This window comes from Phycodurus eques, chromosome 5 (assembly GCF_024500275.1).
Source record: "Phycodurus eques isolate BA_2022a chromosome 5, UOR_Pequ_1.1, whole genome shotgun sequence".
In the NCBI taxonomy this organism is placed as follows: Eukaryota; Metazoa; Chordata; class Actinopteri; order Syngnathiformes; family Syngnathidae; genus Phycodurus; species Phycodurus eques.
In genome coordinates this window covers 23,266,573-23,287,754 of record NC_084529.1, presented here as the reverse complement: position 1 = coordinate 23,287,754, position 21,182 = coordinate 23,266,573, and the positions used below count along the sequence as shown (strand labels likewise).

At 39.6% G+C, this 21,182-nt stretch overlaps 1 protein-coding gene across 1 annotated transcript in view; it reads left to right on the top strand.

Moving 5' to 3' along the window:
- The window catches only part of rfx4 (regulatory factor X, 4), a 33,366-nt gene extending 16,038 nt beyond the window's left edge, over positions 1 to 17,328 (top strand). Inside the window, exons 7-18 of the mRNA XM_061676721.1 lie at positions 1,462 to 1,539; positions 3,190 to 3,353; positions 3,967 to 4,067; positions 5,209 to 5,267; positions 5,368 to 5,512; positions 5,743 to 5,837; positions 7,303 to 7,420; positions 8,910 to 9,029; positions 11,130 to 11,279; positions 11,545 to 11,725; positions 13,445 to 13,583; positions 15,602 to 17,328. Of these exons, the coding sequence (XP_061532705.1) occupies positions 1,462 to 1,539; positions 3,190 to 3,353; positions 3,967 to 4,067; positions 5,209 to 5,267; positions 5,368 to 5,512; positions 5,743 to 5,837; positions 7,303 to 7,420; positions 8,910 to 9,029; positions 11,130 to 11,279; positions 11,545 to 11,725; positions 13,445 to 13,583; positions 15,602 to 15,877 (1,626 nt within the window). The 3' untranslated portion in view covers positions 15,878 to 17,328. The remainder of the gene's footprint in view (positions 1 to 1,461; positions 1,540 to 3,189; positions 3,354 to 3,966; positions 4,068 to 5,208; positions 5,268 to 5,367; positions 5,513 to 5,742; positions 5,838 to 7,302; positions 7,421 to 8,909; positions 9,030 to 11,129; positions 11,280 to 11,544; positions 11,726 to 13,444; positions 13,584 to 15,601) is intronic.
- Positions 17,329 to 21,182: the final 3,854 nt, after the last annotated feature.

Sequence of the window (21,182 nt, the reverse complement as noted above, 5' to 3'; positions counted from 1 at the left end):
TGCAACAAGCTTTGCTTTTTCATATGCAGGCGTATTATACATTATAAATATAGTTACATATTGTTGTAAAACACAATATTTGAAACTTTATATATTGTATTTATATGGCTTGGGTGTGGCACGGCAGTTGCTCTGTTCTTTGCTTGAGTAAAATATATGACATATTTTTAGCGTGAGTGGAAGCTTTTGTGTATTTTGATTGACTGTAAGCTGCGACGTTGCGACAGCCTGCATCGGCGCTTCAAACGTTGAAACCGTTGGCCGACTGCTCGGCCCGTCATGAAGACAGTCGCCAAACCACGCACACTGCTTGACACTTTTTACGAAGACAAAAATGACAAAAATAGTGTAGCGACAGTGCAGCCGCACACTTCCCAGCATTTTTCTTTCATGAAACCCTGACTGTGTGTCGTATCATACAACACACAGTCAGGGTTTTATGATTGTGTATCATACAACTCGTATGTTATTACTGTATATACAATAGTAACTTACTTGGGAGCTTGCCCAGCTGTTGTTGTTGCCCATTAAAACTTCTTCTTCTACAAGGTCAAATGAGGTCTGTTTACTTCGAGCACGTCATAGCCACAACAGTAACGCTCAGTGACTTGAATAAGTAAATGTAATCTGATTACTTAGATTACTACTGAGCCAAAACAGCGGTCATATTAGAGTCATCTCTTACAAAGTAACGTGTTGCTGCCATCACTGACAGTAAGTGAAATGTAAAAACAAAATAATTTGAAAAAAAAACACAATAGTTCAAAACGCAATATAGTGGGGATGTGAATAATGAAAATATTGTAATCTGTATCATTAGCTAATTTTAAATTTTTTGTTAGTCAGTTAGCTAAGCAATAGTAACACGATTTGTGTGCAGCCATGATTTTTTTTCCTTTTCTGTTGTGTACGGGTACTGTCTATAACTGACAGTACAAATTCATTCTACTCTTTACTTGAGTACTGCAGTGCATTTCAAAGTCTGTAGTTTTTTACTTTTACTTAAGTGAGTTGAATCAGTATTTCCACTTTTACCCGAATATTTTTTTATGTACGTAAGTATCTGTACAGTATCGGTACTTTTAGTTACAAGTACAGAATGTGAGTCTTTTTGCCACCACTTGGCCTTAGTGATATAGACCCCCGCCCGCTGCCTTTGGCTCAAGCTCTGGAGAAAGACCTGGAGGATTTATATACTGGCTCCTCGCTAACTCTTAATCTTTTGGGGGAGATAATAAGATCTTGGCGCGGACAAAGGCCCAGCACTAGCTGTCCGCCTTTTTACACACATGGGGGGCCGTGATTTGAAATGTTTTGCTGATCTCTAAAGCCTGCTTTATAGCTACCACGCTGTAACGCCAATTCGTCCGTTCCCATGCTTTGCGCAGGATTTATCTCCTTGTTTTGCTCGCGAAATTTCCTTGCGCCCTGGTCGATCAATACTGCACTTGTCGCCCACAGGTGTCAACCTTCATCATGATGTACAGAACACACTGCCAGAGGATACTGGACACAGTCATCCGGGCTAACTTTGACGAGGTGAGGCTTTGTTTTGACTTTGAGAGGTGGGGGGACTCCAGTCAGATGACTTGTTCAGACTTTGCTCTCCATTTTTAGGAGTTGGGAAAACTTACAAAAGTTTTGACTTTGACTTAAACTCATGATTGACAAGTCTTGCCTGTTTACAGTACAGACTGTAGCTGTCGGGCAGAAACCACATCTGTCCAAATATGGTCAATTTGAATTTTTCGACAAATTGATACTTACAAATTGGTCTTTCCCCATATCATCTGTTATTTGTACGCATTATTCACCAATTTAAAGTGTTGAAAATTGCTTGAGAACAAATCTCTTAACTCTCTTAGACACTTGATCTGTCTGAAAAGTGTTGTAAAACTGCATCTTCCGCACTTCACGGTAACTGTACGGCATTATGTCACCTCAAGATTGAAAGTCTGGATGTTTTGTAGACAATAACCAGTGAAAATAGGTTCGATACATTTGAGTAAGCCTGTTTTGTTAAAAATGGATAGACATAATGCTTTGGTGCAGAAGGAAGCGCCAGCCACAAACTTAAGTTTGCATGCAGATTCATTTTCGCCTCTTGCACATTTAGTCAGCGCAACGATCATTTAATTGCATCATTCATGATTCATGAAAGATGATGTATAACAGTCGTTTGCTTTTGTTACATATTTAAGACTTTTTGTCTCATTGGGGGTTAGGCTTGGGCGCACACTTTGTGCAAGGTTGGCGGCAGCGACGTGTCTAGACCATTTTAATCAATGACAATGTAATTAGCGATTGAACATGATTTTTCGTGACGAGCGCTAATCCAGTAACTCTGCAAGGAGGAGGGCTAGACCCGGTTTTGGTAATTTCATGGACAATTAATTGGGACGTTTGTGCTAGTGTTGGCATCACCACAGCAGATTTCAATCCTGTCCAATCGAAGCAGCTTCTTTCATTCCCTTTAAACATCCGTGCATGACTGGCACATTGAACGTTAACGGTATAACCTTATTAAATACAGAATGAGCTGGGATCTTAAATATGTACCTGGACCTCATTAATCTATAGCCCCCACCCCCCATAGCTGCGTGCATGTGGGATGAATAAAAAAATATATTAATAAAAAAAATAATAATAATGCTTTAAATAGATTTCTTTGTATCATGATTCAAAGGGTTCAATGCAGGCTGTTCACATACAGTATTTATGAATGCAATATGTCTGATACATGTCTGCGGAGCTCGCGTATCTGCCTGCACCTCGATCAAATTCACCAAAATCGTGTTAGACCAGCGGTCTATGTTTCACTAAGATTTAGATATGGTCTGAGCAGGCGAAAGATCAACTTTCAGTCACCAAATTGTCACATGTGCCAGGCAGATGTCAAAAGTCACACCCACGATGCGTCAGTACGCCTATCTTGGCGCAGGTTGGTATGCCAAATTGGCAAACACACCAGAGAACCTTGCGCTTCCACAAAAATCACCATTTGCGCTGCAACGCTTGTTGTGCCTTCTCCGAAAATAGATCCCTTAGTGTGGACTCGAATTGACTTCCTTCAAACCTGAAGGTTAAGACTTGATACATACTTACTACTTACGCATACAGTAAGTGGCTTACTCCCACCTCTGCTACTCACGTAAACAACACAAAACATCTCTCTGTGGGTGTGTATAGGTCCAAAGCTTCCTGTTGCACTTCTGGCAAGGCATGCCACCACACATGCTGCCCGTGCTCAGCTCGTCCACTGTGGTCAACATCGTCGGGGTGTGCGACTCCATCCTCTACAAGGCCATCTCCGGGGTACTCATGCCCACCGTCCTCCAAGCGCTGCCTGACAGGTGAGCAGGAGACCGCTGCTGCACTCACCCACTGGACGCAACATTAGGTACACCCGCAAAAGCTCATCCGATGCATCCATCCATTTTCTATAGCGCTTGAGGTTGCGGGTGAACTGGAGCCTATCCCAGCAAACTGGCCGAAACCCTGGACTGGTCGCCACACAGCATATCGTGAACCCCTGTTTATGTTACGTTCCTAACTCGGACACAATAGGTGCTAATGAGCGAGATACAGTAGTCAAATGACAAAAATTGGTGCTGATCAAATTTGGGTGGTTTGGGCTCGGGGGAGGTCTGGTGGTATTTTGTAAATTAGTTAGCGGGATTATGCAAAACCAACTGAAGGGATTACCTTTAAATTGAGTAGAGGTTGGGTCATGGTCCAAGCTATAAAACTAATTAAATTTTGATGAGAATCAGGATAAAAGTGTGGCTCCAAGATTTTTTTCCCATTATTGTTATATTAAGTGATTGCTGGGCTTGGCGGATGTTTTCGCAGACTTGCTAACCACTAGTTCACCACGCTGCCCATGTGCAGAATTAATTCAATGAAAATTTTTGATGTTTTTGAATTAATTGTTTTTTGTTTTTTTCCTGTCTTTCATTGACACAGTTTGACGCAGGTGATCCGGAAATTTGCCAAACAATTAGAAGAGTGGCTCAAAATTGCCCTTCACGACCTCCCAGAGAACCTGAGGAACATCAAATTTGAGTGTAAGTGGCTTCAAAAGCTCATCTTTATAGGCCAATTCAAAATATTTGGAAACAATAGCCACCAGGATAGTTCCTGGTTGCATAATGTGAGTGACTACTGCTGACCTCCTGAAGAGATGCAGTCGGCTACTGTAGAAATAGTTGGTGATCTGAAACTAAAACAATGACGTAAACTTTTCGTGGGGGTGGGGTTTGCACGTCCAGATACACCCCAAAAGGTTTTGGTTTTGTTGCTTTCCTTCGGAACATTTTAAATTGAACCAGCAGCACCTGTGTGTGAAAAGGCTAGGGCGAGCAGACCGTTGTACAGAGAAGAGAGCCTGGTGATTGATTGCAAAAGTAGTTACTTCTTCTTTGGAGCATTGGTTTCAACATCGCAGCGAGTGTAGTTTGAGTGAATGCCTATCTGAGTAAACAACATCATGCTATTCATTTCACCGTCAAAAGAAGCACATCTGTGCCAGTAATCCGAGCAACTGAAAAGTCAAGCCCAAGCGATCACAGCCTTTAGTGTGCCTGTGAATATTCTCATTCATCCAGGTCATTTCATTGTCTGAGATTGAACAGTCCAGAAGAAACTAGAACAGTTCAGTTGCGATCGATTCAAAGCCTTTTTAGTTAGATAATGAAAACAGACCATCTACCATAGGCCAACAGATTGTAAGTCAAACAGCATTAGTCACCAACAAACACGCAATGGTAGGCTAGGCTTGCCGCTCCCCTTTAGGTTACATTGACCATGATCAAGGTTAAGTGATTTCATTTTTTGCTATCTTCTGAATGAATTAGCCAGTCCCTAAATAATCACGTTAACTGCTCTATGTCTGAATTTCTACCACGTCTGTTTTTGAATCGACCCATGTTGAAATGTTAGGGAGTTTACCTTGTGTAGCGTCTTCTTTTCGCGTGACACTTCGCACATTCAAACTATGGTGGTAGAGCTAAATTCTACATTCAAACCATTCATCATGTTTCTCAAGTGCTCTTTGTTTACTAGTGGCGATATTGGAGAGCACTTCTGCTGTTGCCACCGGGAAGAACATGACATCATGAATTGTTGAATATGGAGTTTCTTAATATTTATTTTTAAAAGGAAAGATATTGCGATCCACCTTACTTATTCCCGTGTAATCTTTTCTAGTGTCCAGGAGATTCTCACAAATCCTTAAGCGGCAAACATCTCTAAACCATCTCTGTCAGGTTCGTACTGAGAGTTTTTGTTTTTTAAATAAAGTCCTTATGAGCAAATGCGGCCTCCCAGATAAGAATATGTGCTGATACCGATAGTGTCCGTCCGCAGGCATCGCGCACCGTGATAAATAGCGCCGACATCACCTTCCAAATGCTGGAGGACTGGAGGAACGTGGACCTGAACAGCATAACCAAGCAGACGCTGTACACCATGGAAGACTCGCAGGAGGAGCACCGGCAGCTCATTACGCACTGTAAGTACATTTTTGGAGGTCCCCGCTGACTGTCTGCTACTAAACGGGCGAGCCAATAAGGTGGCGATGCACAACAGAATAGCTTTATTGTCATTGTAACATGTATAACGAAATTTAAAATGCCCACCGATTCATGCAAAATACAGCATAAGAAGGCTAAATTAATCAATAATAAATAATAAATAGAGCATAAAGAACACAAAAGACCTCCAAATGTCCCTTTGTCTCAGTGTACCAGGAGTTTGATCGCCTCCTGGAGGAGCAGTCGCCCATCGAGGCCTACATCGAGTGGCTCGACTCCATGGTGGACCGCTGCGTCGTCAAGGTAAAACAGCCATCCGTTTGGTATACAGTGAACCCGTGACAAACGGGGGTTATGCTCCAGACCCACCCGCAATAGGTTCAAAAAATCTGCAATACAGAGAGACTGTATAAAAATAGTAAAAAAAATAAAAATACATAAATTATATAGTTTACACCTCCTATACACTTTAAACACATTTAAATGTATCAAAACACAAACTTTTTGAAATATTTGAACACACTAACGCCAAAAAAATGTAAGCACAATACGTACAGCATTTGCTGTACATATTGTGCTTACATTTTTGTAAGAGGCAGGGCCTGGTGGGGTGGCGCTGGCGAGTCTGCATGTGAGTGTCTTGGCGTGAGCGGTGGCTGACAGCAGCTCCTGCATGAGTGTGCTCATTGTGTTTTACTGTTCGCCGTCATTCAATAAATGTCTGAAAAGTACAGATAAGAGGACATTACAGTAAGTTTCATGTGAATGTTATTTTCAAAGAAAATAAAACATACAGTAATTGTTTGTTTGTGTGGTATTTATTCTTGGGATTTAGGTGATCAGACCACATTCTATGAACAATTTATGTAGAAATGTAATAAATTCCAAACTGTTCACATAGTTTTTCCTCCCACTGTATTTTGAAATGGAGTAGAACTGAGTTGAGCAGTGCGTTCTTGTGCAGTGGAAAAGGGCGCTCCCTGGTGCAACATCACCTGTCAATCACATATCACTGGCGTCGGAAAGCTCCTATGTCCAAATTTGGTCAATTTCGTATTTTTTTCTCTCAAATCGATGCAATTGGTCAGCCCCACGTGGGCAACTGGGTATGTTATTTTAGTATGTTACTGACCAGTCTCAGGTGTTGAAAATGGTTTGCTCTCTTTGATGATGCAATGTTAATGGTTTTGGAGATGCGAGGTTTTTGCCCGACGCCAAGAGATGCGAGGTTTCCGCCCGATGCCGACAATTATGGACTATTTGAGTGCAGTGTAGACAAACATTGAAAAAACAGATGACATTGAAACTTTCTTGCAGTGAAGCACTAGTGCTAACCACTTGAACCCAGCTTGCTGCCCCAACCCGACTGAACAGCTTTATTTGCATCATGTTTTCTACACTCGATGCAAAAGAAAAAGTATTTGCAAAACCTCCCGGCCTGCAAAAAAGACACCTGTGGCTCAGAGCTCACTGGTCTCTCACCCACACAGCGATCCTCCCAGTTAATGATGTCTACAAGTTTCCCATTTGCGCCCATTATAAGCCCGATATGGCCTTGTAAAATGTGGTCGCCCTGGCAACGCCTTGGCCGGGCTAGACAATGGTTCAATAGAAAGGCGTGTCCCTGGGGGCAAATTAAATAGTTGACTTGTTGACATGTTTTCTGGTCCCGGAGGGTTAAGCCCCAAACACAGGCCGAGGGGTTAATGTCGGCATCCTGACCCTCCCCCCATCTTTTCTTATGGAAATGGTCTCCTTCTCCTTCTAGGTGTCAGGGAAGAGGCCTGGCTGCCTGAAGAAGGTGGCCCAACAGTTCTTGTTGATGTGGTCCTGCTTCGGGACTAGAGTCATTCGTGATATGACGCTCCACAGCGCCCCCAGCTTTGGTGAGCTGCCGTTACTACTGCTGACCCTTTGCTCTTTATCCAATAGCAGAGGTCACACAGTAGTCACACTCTACTACGTAAAAGTTTAAACGATTTTAAACGATTCTGATGAAAGTAGAGGTCAACTTCTTTTTTTAAGTAAGGAGTAGAAGTAAAAAGTGATCAGAAAAATAGCATACTCAAATAAAATACAGATACTTGAAAAATCTACTGAGACACTGTCCACTAGTGATGTAATTTTAGAAAGATAATTATCAAACGACAAAGCAGTTGAATCAGCTTTTAACTGCGGTTGTGAGTTGCCATGGCGATTCTCAGTTCTGACACAGTGAGACAATGATTCTTCTGAAAAATACCCCCGTCTCGCCCACGGGTTAACAAAAGTGACCACTAATTAGGTTATTCACCCTGCCATCCAACCCCTCCAAGCTTTGTGAAATTCAGCGTTTTGGTTAGCATGTGACCTTGTTCTAACAGATGAATGGTAATATATTTAAAATGTAAATTGTTTTAAAGATGCAAAAATAACTTTAATAAACAGAACATTTACAAATAAATATCCAATACAACAAATTTCAGACTTTTTTGTAAATAACAAATAGATACAGTATATTATTAGGGTATTTTTCAATTTAAAAAAATACAAAAATAATTTAGAAAAAAATAAGAATTTACTTAACAGGTTTTAAAACCGTTTTAAAATAACTTTTTTTGTGTGTGTAAGTAAAAATTGGAGGAAGTAGAGTAGAAGTGCAAGTACCTGAAATTAAATATGTACAGTCACAAAGTATTTGTACTTTGCTACCTTCACCACTGGTAATGAGGGAAGTAGCCGTATACATTTTGAGCCAATTGGTGTGCAGGTGAAGTGGGAGTGGCCTTAGTAATTGAGGTGCTGTAAAATCAATTGGGAAAGTGACCTTTCACTCCCTGGGCATCATTTGAATGTCAAAAACACAGCTGGCTGTCGTGTTTCTGTAAAGCAGCTTTATGTGCACAAACAGCTAATGAACAAAAGCGAACCCCCCCACCCCCACCTGCCGTCTCCTCCCATGTGTTTGCCCGTCTTTTCCATTTTATGACAACTCAGATTGCACCCAACTCCTATGAACAGTCACCAAGTGTTTATCATGCAGTCTCACACGCGCAATGACACAATTGTGGGGCTCACCTCCTCCCACCGGCAGCCGGAGGTCAGCGGGACCTATTTCTGGCGTTGGCCCGGATCAACATGTGCTCGAAATCGTTCACTCATTCCCTACTCCCCCAAACCTTATATACTGATTTTGTTAAGTAAATTTTGAATGTAGCAGAAGCGCGAACGATGAACCCCAATATAGCATGGGTTCACTGTGCATAGTGGAGAGGGAGTGATTCCAAACACAGCCCAGGAGTTGCTTTCTTTGAATGTGGGTAGGGTATGATGTCATATGTCATTTGGGATGTTTTTGCATTGCCGTGGTGGCAATAACATACACTTATCGCACAGGCTCCTTCCACCTGATCCATCTCATGTTTGACGACTACGTCCTGTACCTACTGGAATCGCTGCACTGCCAGGAGAGGGCCAACGACCTCATGAGGGCCATGAAGGGCGAGGGTGGCACAGGTGAGGACGACTATGACACAACATATCATAGATGGTCCCTATATAAAGTGGTACCTTGACTTGCAGGTGTCCCAACTTAAACGTTTTTCGATTATTTTTGCTTTGTGTCTCGAACCAAAAGTTGAGGTACAAGCGAGTTTCGCTACAGCTCGAGTGAAGTGGAAAAATGGAGCAATTAAGGTACTCTAATGTCATTGCATGTGGGCAAGGAGAGCCACGGTCACCGATGCACTTTCAGCTATTTTTTGAATGGGATAATCAATGAAATACACAAATGGAAAAGGACTTATAATCACCAGCCTTGCATCATTGTACAAAAGAGGATTAGTTGCATTGGATGAAAAATGCCACAAGAATCGTCATAATTACGAGAATAAAGCTGAAATATTTTGAGAATAGTTAAAATTTGTCCAAGTGAAAGTTTTTTGAGATTGAGGAGGATGCATTCTTGACAAATATTATCGAATAATGTATTACTAGACTAATTTATAGTAGGTCGAGACAGAGAGAGAGAGAGAGAGAGAGAGAGCGAGCGCAACTGTTGGTCTCAGACTTACATTTAAATTTGTGTGGTGATTTTGACTCTTTTCTAAACATTTTATCAAGAAAAAATAGGACTTTATTCTTGTAATTGTCTTGTATTATGGGGCCTTCACTATTTCCTCATATTTTTAAATGTTTTTATCTTTACTATTTTTCCCCCTCATATTTTATTTATTATTATTTTTTTTTTCTGGACTATTTTCCCTCCATCCATCCGTTTTCCATACCGCTTATCCTCCCTAGGGTCGCGGGCGTGCTGGAGCCTATCCCAGCTGACTCTGGGCGAGAGGCGGGGTACACACTTAAGTAGTCGACAGCCAATCGCAGGGCATATATAGACAAACATGCATGCATGTTTTTGGGATGTGGGAGGAAACCGCAGTACCCAGAAAAAACCCACGGAGGCACGGGGAGAACATGCAAACTCCACACAGGCGAGGCTGGATTTGAACCCAGGTCCTCAGAACTGTTAGGCAGATGTACTAACCAGTTGCCCCACCATGCTGCCCTTATTTTCCCTCATTTCTAAAAAGGTCTTTTCTTATGTATTTTTTTCATTTTTTTCCCTCAGATTTTCTTTTTTTTCTTTTATATGTATATAAAATGTTTTGTTTATTTCCCACCTTATTTTTTCTTCACTATTTTCCCTCATATTTTTCTTGTCAGATATTTTTTTCTTTTTTTCTTCTATTTTAATTTATTTATTTTGCTATTTTTGCCCCATATTCTCTTTTTTTCTTTTTTATCTTCCCCTAATATTTTTTGTTTACTATTGTCTTATATTAAATGTTTTTCTTTACTATTTTCCCCTCATATTTAGAAAAATATTTACCATTTTTCTTCTGTGATTTTATTTTATATATTTTTCTTTTACGAAATGTTTTTGTTTCTTCGCCTATTTATTTTGTCTTCTATATTTTGCCCTCGTATTATTAAATATTTTTTATTTTCTATTTTGTCCTCATTTTTTAAATACTTGTTGTCTCTGCTATTCCCGTCGTCGTTTTTATTTTACTATTTTCATTCTCCTTTTACTTTTTTTCTTTACTTTTCCTGCCATATTTTATATATTTGTTCTTCACATTTTTCCCCTCATATTTTATTTTCCACATTTTGTTTTACACTTTTCTTATATTTTTCTTCTACATCTTTATATTTTATACTTACTCTTTAAACACTTATATTATTTAAACACATTTGTTCATTTTTGATCACCACTCCAAGTTTTTATAGTTTTTCTTTCCCATTTTATTCATTTTACTTTTATTATTTGTCCACTCATATTTTGAATAATTATTTTCCAATATTTTTGATATTTTCTTCCCTTTATAATTTACCCCTTCATTTTATTGTAAAATGCTTTAAGAAACTATTTTACACCTCATTTTTAATTTTCTCATTTATTATTCCCTTCATATTTTTTTTACATTTTTGTTTTCAATGTGGCCCTAATCTTGCTTTCTTCTTACAGTAGAATAACAATTGTAATAGATTCCATTAACACAGTGCAGTACCCAGTCAGTACTGTAGTTTCAATGTTCTTCTCACCTCCCACAGACCGAGATGAGGAGTTCACGCTGACGGAAATAACCGCCACCTCCTCGCCGTCCCCGGGCTCCTACTCGCCAGCTCGCTCCGTCCACTCGGCCGCTGTGTCGTCGGCCTCGCCTACAGCCGACACGTCGCCCGAGTTCCCGTCTAACACAGGTGGGAGAAGCCAAATGTTTTTTTCCCCTCATTGTGCAAAGTTATCAAAACAGATATTGTATATAATTAACAGAAGGGAAATAAAACACTTTTGTACTTATATACATTTCACAGTATGTACTTTTTTACTTTTACTTAAATAAAGGAGGAGTAAGGAGTTGAATCAGACTTTTACTAGTAATTTTTTTTCAACACAAGTTTCTGTACTTCTACTGAAAGTACAGAGTGTGAGTACTTTTGCCACCTCTGTGTATGTGTCTGGCAGGCGCCGTTCAGTCATATACGTGGTCCCTTACATACACAGTGACAACAGCAGGAGGTTCCGCACCTGACGCCGGCCAGCAGCTGTCCTGCATGAGGAGCGGGAGCGGCGCCGCTGGCACGACATCACCGCCACCCTCCTCTGCCCATCGGCTGCCCGTCTACGCCCACAGAGAGGAGCATGGGTAATTACACATTTTCGGAATATTCGAAAACATTCACTCATTCCCTATTCAATATATAGTGGCACCTTGATAAACAAGACTTTTTTTTTTTTTTTTTTTTTTTGGTGGGGGGTGTTGTGAGCCAAAATTTTAGTTAAAAGGGACTTTGAGATATGGTGCTGTTTGAATGAAGTTAAAGGAAATGGTCATGGAATTCCCTCGCATGTGGGCAAGAAGGCCTAAAGTTTGCAATATACTTTCAGCCGTATATTAAACAGAACCTAAACAGTGAAACACACAAATACAAAATGAGAACACACACATGGAACTGCTGTAGGCCACAACTCACACCCAGACACACACTAATTACACTTGATAAAACCATTTTATTTCATTGCATACTTTTTATCATGTTTTTATATAATACAGTGCTTTTTTCCCCCCAACACATAAAAACAATGATGTTCTTTTGGAGGCACATATTTTAATATCAATAGACATTCTGTCAAGGTTTTGTGATGGTGGAAAAGTGGAAAAGTGGAATGCAAGGAAGCCAGGTGGCAGCCAGGATTGTAGGATGTACAATAAAATGACTTATTTTCAACAACAACAAAAAAAAGACTATGCCGCTGGAGCTGGGTGTGAGTTGGACATAAAGGCAAACTGGAAACAAATTTGTCCACCTGTGTCGCCAGGACGTCCATAATACCGATAGATGAAAAGTTCTGAATTGTGTCTTTTAACTCTTCAGCCTGACTGTGCTGGCCAAGCAGTTCACCACGGTGGAAAATAGCACTGTGTAACACCTCTGGTTCTGCCGGGTCCATTTCATTCTGTTAGGGTTTTGCAGTGATGGTGAAAAAAGTGGACCCAAATGCAGGGAGGTGCAGGATGTACTTTTGTTCCAAAAAAAAAAGGCAAACAAAGTACAGTCTGTTATAGAAGCAAACACTAAATTAAAGTCCAAAAAACAATGTTCAAAGAAACATGGGGAAACAAAACACTCACCATTACAGACTACAGGGAAGCTTGGCTTGAATGAACTGACACAGACTGAATGACGGCAGGAACTAAATACAAAGTCACAAGACAACGAGGCACACCTGGACAAGACACAAGTGGCTGGAGGGAGCTGATTAGTTGACCCAAGGAACACCAGCTCGTTGGTGTTAGCGGGATGGCTGCGTTCATCTGGCTTGAATCCAAAATGTTCCCACATCGTCGCGGTGGTGTTAGGCTTTGGAACTAATTCCATTTATGCCACTCAATCTTCTGTAACTGCAGCTGCCGGCTCGCCGGCAGAAAAGTTCGCATTTCACACACAGGCACGCCCACACAGACACGTACACAGCCAATCAGACGGAGGGTCCCCGTTCTTCACTATCTCTGATTGGTTTTGAGACCACGATGAAACCCAACGTGTGTCTGCTTTCAAGTCGCGGAAATTTTTTTTTCTTACTCAGATGACTGGGCAGCTGTACGCAACCTCTGTCCCCCCACCCCCTTTCTGTTTCATTTGCTTCTTCGTCTTGTGGCAAGGCCAGCCCATCAGCCCACTGGGGATAAATTGCGTTGTGGGATATTTTGATGGTGCTATAACCTATACTCACTGCACATTCGAACAGCACAACAAAATGTTGCCTCACTATGTAGGGCACTACACAGTAATTCTCTACACCGACCTTTTTTTTTTTCGTACATATTTCTGTAACTGTTGGAAATGTATTCCTGCGTTTTCAGATATACCGGCAGCTACAACTACGGCACCTACGCCAACCAGCATCCTCATGCCATCCAGAGCCAGTACCCAGGCCTCGCCCACGACGCCGCTATCCCAGCACCGCTCCACTACTCCGCCTACCACCGCTCATCTGCACAGGTGCTCAGATTAAAAGATGATTCATTTGTCGAAAGAATAAATCACAGCTGCAAGCAGCGTTGAACACATATGACTCCCTGGTTCAATTTCTGGTATGGGTGCTAGAGACTTTTTTTGTGCATCCTGTTATGATAGACATGTTCAGCCAAGTTCGTGTCGATCGGTGGAGCTGGTATGGGGGGGCTAATTTTTTGTAATTTTCCAGCAGGGCCTTCCTCAAAGTCTCACAATCCTGGTCTCCAAACAGCGGAAGCAGCTGTCAATGTTCTATCGTCATGCATGTATTACTAAAATATTGTTATTCAATGCTCTCTTTTCAGCTGGGAGGCCCCCCGCTCTGCCCTTTGACTCCCCCGCTCTGACTGTTTTTTTCCGTGCGGCGACTGGTCATAATGGAGCCGACTGTGGTGTTTATATGTTAACGTGAACACGTACTTCCTCTTTATTAAGACGCTTTTGGGCTTAAATCGGGCACAAAGTGGCTTCTTTGTCCCTGGGAGAGGTTGGACTTTGTCTAGTCTGAAATGTGGTAGTCAGCATACTCATACGATCTATGCTGTTTGGCATCTGTCCCCATAGCAACACAGGAAGAATCCCTATTTTCAACTGCTGTTTTATTTCACAAATTTGCTTGATTTGACTTTATACCTCAGGAAATGACTTCTGGACCAAAATCTGAAATGTAGAGTTACGTCATATTAATGCAACAGTCACACATGTTGAACACAAAAATTATCATCTAAATAACATGTTACATTTTAATCAATCTAGAGTACAAGAAACCAAGCCTGGTTTCTTCCTGTTTAAGGCTAAGCTAAGCTAAGCTAAACTATGTTTTGCTAGGCTAGGCTAGGGTATGTTTTGCAAAGTTGCTTTTAATTCTTTTAAGGCACTGAGCTTTAGGCCAGACTAAGCTAGGCGGGTCTATGTTTTGCAACGTTACTATTATTTTTAAAGGAACAGCCTGATTTTATTCTGTTTTAGACTAGGCTAGACTATGTTTTGCTAAATTGATATTATTCTTAAAGGAACTAAGCCTGGTGTCTTCATGTTTTAGGCTTGGCTAAGTTGGCTAGGCTATCTAGTACTGGTTCTCGTTCTTCTTTTTTAGGAAGCTGGGTATGGTTTTGTCCCATTTTAAATCAAGCAAGAGAGGGCTAAGCGCTGTTTTGCTAAGTTGGTATTATTTTTAAAGAATCTCAGCGTTTCTCTGTTGTAGGCTGCTAAAGTAGGCTAGGCTACGGTTTGCTAAATTGCTATTATTTCTAAATAAACAGAGCCTGGTTCTCCCCTGTTTTAAGCTCAGGTAAGCTTACCTCAGATACTTATTGCTAATTTGCTATTATTTTTAAGTAATGGATTAATTGAACCCAAATAAATTCTATTCATGTACATTTGTGTCCAACATTAATTCTAAAAAATATTAATGTTTAAATTCATTAAATTAATGTAATTAATTCTCAAAATTTAATAAACTAAATTGTTGATTTTTTTTCTTCTTATACAAAATTGTATTCATATTTCTTGACACCTTGAGTTTTTTCCCCTTCATAATCCAAATACATATTATTTTCTTATTTTTCTACTTCACTGTTACTTGCATAAAATAATATTTGCATATACAGTGACACCTTGACTTACGCGTGTAATTTGTTCCAGGAGGGAGCTCAACGTACTCGTATATCAAATCAATGTTGCCCGAATTGAAATACCATTAATCTGTTTCGACCCCGAAAAAGCACCACGTTTTTTTGTTTTTAATGAAAATTTCTCCTTTATTGTATAAAAGCATAATAAAACATAAAACAATAGAATGTGAAGAAATAAATGGGTTCTCTAAAATAAACTTTAGTATTTGCGTGTTGGATTATGTGCCTTGAAGGGACGTGACCTACAGAGTGACATCATGAGCTGGAGTCAGGTTGTTCGGTACTCTTAAATTGGGGCACTAAATCAAGTCACCACTGAAGTAGAGTTACAGCTCTTCATTATAATGTCTCTCTTCCTTGCTCCCACAGTACCAGTTCAACGGTCAGATGTCCCGCATGGATCCGTGTCTGATGAGCAGCACTCCCCGACTGCACCCTGCACCCGTGACCCCCCGCTGGCCAGATATGTCCTCGGTTAATGGCTGCTACGGTAGCCCGCCTATGCATTCGTCCCGCTACGCCGCTTCGGGGGAGGTTTACTCGCCTCTGGTCCCTCGCAGGAACTCGGAGTACGAGCATTCACAGCATTTCCCCGGCTTCGCCTACATCAACGGGGAGGCCGCCGCCACCGGCTGGGCCAAGTAGCCTTTGTGAACACTTTGAACTGTAAAGGGCATCCATCGGTCAGTCAAGGTGTGAGGACACTGACAGGACAAAATATCAATCATGTGTGGGACTGGTGCAGCGGCTTTTATACAATTCCTGCTTGTCCGTCCATTGGTAGAAATCTGTGAAATTATGTACAGTGTCTTGAAAAAGTATTTGCCCCCTTCCCGATTTTTTGTTTTGTTTGGTTTTTGGGTATATTTATTCATTACACCTAAATGTTTCAGATCATTAAGCCAATTTTAATATTTCACAATTTTTTTAGTGTGATATAAAGAGAGCATTATTTTTATTTTTATTTTAAAGTTTTTTTTTACCCCTCCCACAAGTTTTAAACACATTTCAACATTAAAACACACAAAGTATTAAAGTATTCCTTAGCACCTGTTTTCGCTCATGCTTGCAGCAAAAAGAAGCAGTGTGTTTATTGTAAAACTGACACATAAAGCAAGAATTAAATGTATATTTCAACACCCAAACGTTGAACCAAACCATATACTGTAATTTCATCGAACCAAAGTCCATCCAACATTTGAAACAAAATGACAACAGAAATTAGCATATATGTTATGGTATTTATAAACATTCAATTGACTGCTACTTTAAACACATGGACAGCAACACTTTCAAACACCATACAATACTCACATTCTTCTCTTTTTCACATAGAGCCAGGTTAAGATTTTTTTTTTCCTCTTAATAAATTCAATCATGATTTCGAAACTGCATTTTGTTATTAGCTACAGCTGTCTGTGTGATATTAAAATAGGTTTGATGATCCAAAAGATTTAAGTGTGATAAATATACATTTTGTAGAAATCAGGAAGAGAGCAAATACTTTGTCATGGCGTTGTACATTATTATCATTAATAATAATAATAACAAAAAAAAAAAAAAACCCGCAGCAAAATCATACAACGCTGCCACCAAGCTGTGCCTTTGTTTTCAGGAATGTACGCCTCTGCCAGTTAGCCCGTAATGCCTGAAATTATGTGAGGGGTCCACGCTAAGCTGTCAAGTGGATGTGCTGCAGCACTGCCTTAACCTTCACCAAAAAAAGAGCCCAAAACAACATAGAAAGCGACATTCTAGGATTCACGCCAGAGGCTAAAAAACCGTGTGTATTTTGTTGCTTCTTTTGTGTGATAAATTCTATATATATATACTATGTATTTTCTGTAACTATGTAACATGGTGTATCGTTTGCTTTCTATGGTTATCGGATGTTCTGTTTTGTAAGACAATTAGTACATTAACCTTGGGTTGTGTGTTTTTATAATGCACTCAAATGCTACAGAGGACCTATTACCCTATGGGTATTTATTAAAGTAAACAAAATAAAAACAGAAATTATCTAAGTGTACAGTAACATTGTTCAATGCAAGCACTGGAAAAGCATCTGTGGTGAATGCTGGAGGATCGCAGTTGAAAGGGAGAATGTTGCCACATAAAGAATTTCATTATGTAAAACTGCTGACTCACTTTTGCCTAATTTTTATTGGTATTTAATCATCCATCCATCCATTTTCCATACCGCTTATCCTCAATAAGAGAAATCAATTTAAATGTTTGTGATGCCACTACAGAAAGATGGAAGATTTATTTCACTCTTAAAAAAATAAGTTACATATTTGAGTGAATTATGTACAATTAAATAGTGAATAATTTTTATTTCTATTATTTATTCTAACAGAAACTCGTTAAAAATAATAGTTTTATGATTTTTATATATATTGTGAGTAGTTTGCATTTGTTATTCTATTTAATAAAATATAAAAAAAGTTTTATAATACGAGTTGAATTTTTTTTTATTTTATAATTCTAAATTATGAATAATTGTAGATGTTATTACATTTTTATGTTACAAATGCAAATTATTAATAAAGGAAATTAATGTAAAGAGTAATATTGTATTTCTTTTGTTCTAAAAAATAAATATAGATTTCAAATGAAATAAAATTAAAAAGTAAGTAGTTTCCACTTTTTATTCTCTTTCAATTTCAAATATAATCCATCCGTCCATTCTCAATACCACTTATCCTGTTCAGGGTCACGTGGTGCTAGACCCTATCCCAGTTTACTTCAGGTGAAAGGCGGACTGGTCGCCAGTCAGTCGCCAGGCACATATTGACACTGACAACCTCTCGAAATCACATTCAGACCGTCACTGAGTGGGAACTGAACCACGCTGCCTGCACCACAGTCAGGCGAAGGCACCACAACACCATGACTTCTTTCTAATATAAATAAAGGAACAATTATGCTTTACATGATCAGGATTTTTGGGGCCAATCACCGATCAGCAAGTTTCAAAAAAACGATAACCGATCCGATCACAAGATGGAGGAATGTGTCTATTTAAATGACCTGTTCATTTACTGTATATACTCGAGTACTTAATTGCTCAAAAAATTATATATCTTTGTTCATCTATTTATGCCAGTGAGGCATAGTGACAGACAACAAATGAATGCTCTTCTATTAGATGGCAAGAAGTCCATCCATCCATTTTCTGAGCTGCTTCTCCTCACTAGGGTCGAGGGTGTGCTGGAGCCTATCCCAGCTATCATCGGGCAGGAGGCGGGGTACACCCTGAACTGGTTGCCAACCAATCGCAGGGCACACATAAACAAACAACCATTTTCACTCACATTCACACCTACGCGCAATTTAGAGTTGTCAATTAACCTAGCATGCATGATTTTGGGATGTGGGAGGAAACCGGAGTGCCCGGAGAAAACCCACGCAGGCACGGGGAGAACATGCAAACTCCACACAGGCGGGGCTGGGATTTGAACCCCGGTCCTCAGAACTGCGAGGCAGACGCTGTAACCAGTCGTCCACCGTGCCGCCATGGCAGGAAGTAAATACAGTAATTAACGTATCCACTTATTGTGACATTTTTGTTGGTGTGTCGTGAGATTTTTCAATTGTAAAAGATGTTCCTTGGCTCCATAAAGGTTGGAAATCACTGCTCTAGTCAGATCGTGTATTCTAATCAGTCAGATAAAATCAACATTACATGACAGAAATAATGGGTGCTAACTTATTGTAATTAACTGACTATATTTTTAATTAGATTACTTCACCCACACCGAAGCTTTAGAGCATGATTTGACAGAACGGTGGCATGTTTACGTACGACCGTTAGCGCTAGCACTAGCCTGCTAGGCTACATAACGTTTTGTTGCCTGCTTGCGAGCCGAATCGTATTAAAAGTACGTGAACACACCTCAAGCAATCCTTAAGCGAACGTCCTCTCCTGTCCTGAGCACCGGTGACCACCAACACACGTTTTCCCCCATTTTGTCCTTATAATACAGTCGAGCCGGTCACATTTGAGTTGACAAGATAAAGCCCAATGATCGTAAATAACGGGATGCGGTGGTATCGGAATATAAGATTTTATTGCAGTAGTCTGACATTTTTTTTTTCAAATAACTTTATTGGCCGTCAGATATTTACAGTACTACGTCAAAAGACATGTGACAAGGCGAAAAATAAACTAGCTTTTGGATTTAAATATACTGTGATCAATGACGTCATTGGTCGGATCGGCGAATTATGACATTAAAGCCGATCAGCATAAAATGATAATTATCGGCCGATACCGATCAGGCCGATAGAATCAGTGTAAAGTCTAGTAAAAATAATGTATTTTCTTCATTTTTTTACATTTTCTAATAAATATATATTACTATAAATAGTCATCGTAAATTTAACCTAGTTAAATTGTTAGTAGTTTATAATAAAAAAAATTAAATATTGAGTTATTTTAATGTTTTATTCTATAGCTCTAAAAAAAATATCAAGTCCGTTTTTAAAAAGTTGTTTCATTTAAGAGTACAATATCGTTTTTATTTATTCTTTAAACAAATCTATCAATATAGATTTAAAAGTGCATTTCATATAATTGCATTTTTTTCTATTTATTAATTAGAAAATACATTTAAACTAGGCAAAAGGATGATTTTTGTTTTTTAAATTACATTTGTTTTATTCAGTCTCACCATATAGCAGTTAAGCTTTTACACAACAGCGTTATCTGTACAGTCAATAAAGGTTTTGCTGAAGGTGACGTTTTCTTCACAGCTATTTTCTGTAAATGTCCCATCTCACTCGGAGACTGAAGATCTTAATGTCATAAAACACAAAGTGATCTTCTTCCGCAGTTTTCGACGTGCACGCCAAGTTACCAAACAGCTGGGGGGTTTGGGCCATTCTCCACAAAACAATGGCTTTTCTAGAGAAAGAATTTCCTACTGAGTTTGGGTCACTGCACCTCAGTCCCACAACCTTTCAACCTCTGACCCCCTGGTGAGGTTTGTATTTATTGGAACATTGATCCTCTGTGTCATGCGTGCCCGGCGCTCTGAAATCTGAGGCTTTGAATGCAGCAATATAAAAGAAGGCCCACCCTGCATTGATTTCATCACCTGACCCTGAGTGTCAATATCAATATCCTCTGTTACAGCGATAAGGTGGTCCGTGCACAATGCGACACGTGTAATAAAGCACAATTGAATCCTGATTTGCAATTTACACTTGAATGAACAAGGTCAAACATTCACACTCACAATCACACCTATGGAAAACCTAGTCTTCAAGTACTGTATCTATGTTAGCGACATATAGTGACAGGCACAACAATCAAATGCTCTTCCATTATATGACAGAAGGTACAATAAATCTGTATCCACCTGTTGCCATTGATACAATGGAATACATCATGGCTTTCTCCGAGTACATCAGGTTAGTGTTAGATTAAAAAGGCCCAGATTTCACACTAAATCCATTTCTTAGTAAATTGAGATGAGATCATTATTAATTCAGTACTTTTCGTGACATTTTTGTTTGGTTGTGTATCATTAGATTTTTCAAATGTAAAATGGGTGCCTTGACTCAGTCAAGGTTGGGAAATATAGGTTGTGAGCGTGTGCGTGTGCGTGTGTGTGTGTGTGTGTGTGTGTGTGTGTGTGAGAGCGAGAGAGAGCGAGAGAGAGAGAGAGAGAGAGAGAGAGAGAGAGAGAGAGGGAGAGGGAGAGAAAGCGATATATATATATATATATATATATAAATATATATATATATAAATATATATATATATATATATATATATATATATATATATATATATATATATATGTCGTTGTTAGCCTTATGTCATAGTAATAGATTTTCGAAACAACTCATCTCAACTCACTTCGAGAGCACTGCAGCTGTGCTGTACCTAAGATCAAACATAAAACACAAGCGCAATACATACTAAAAAAGTAATTAAAAA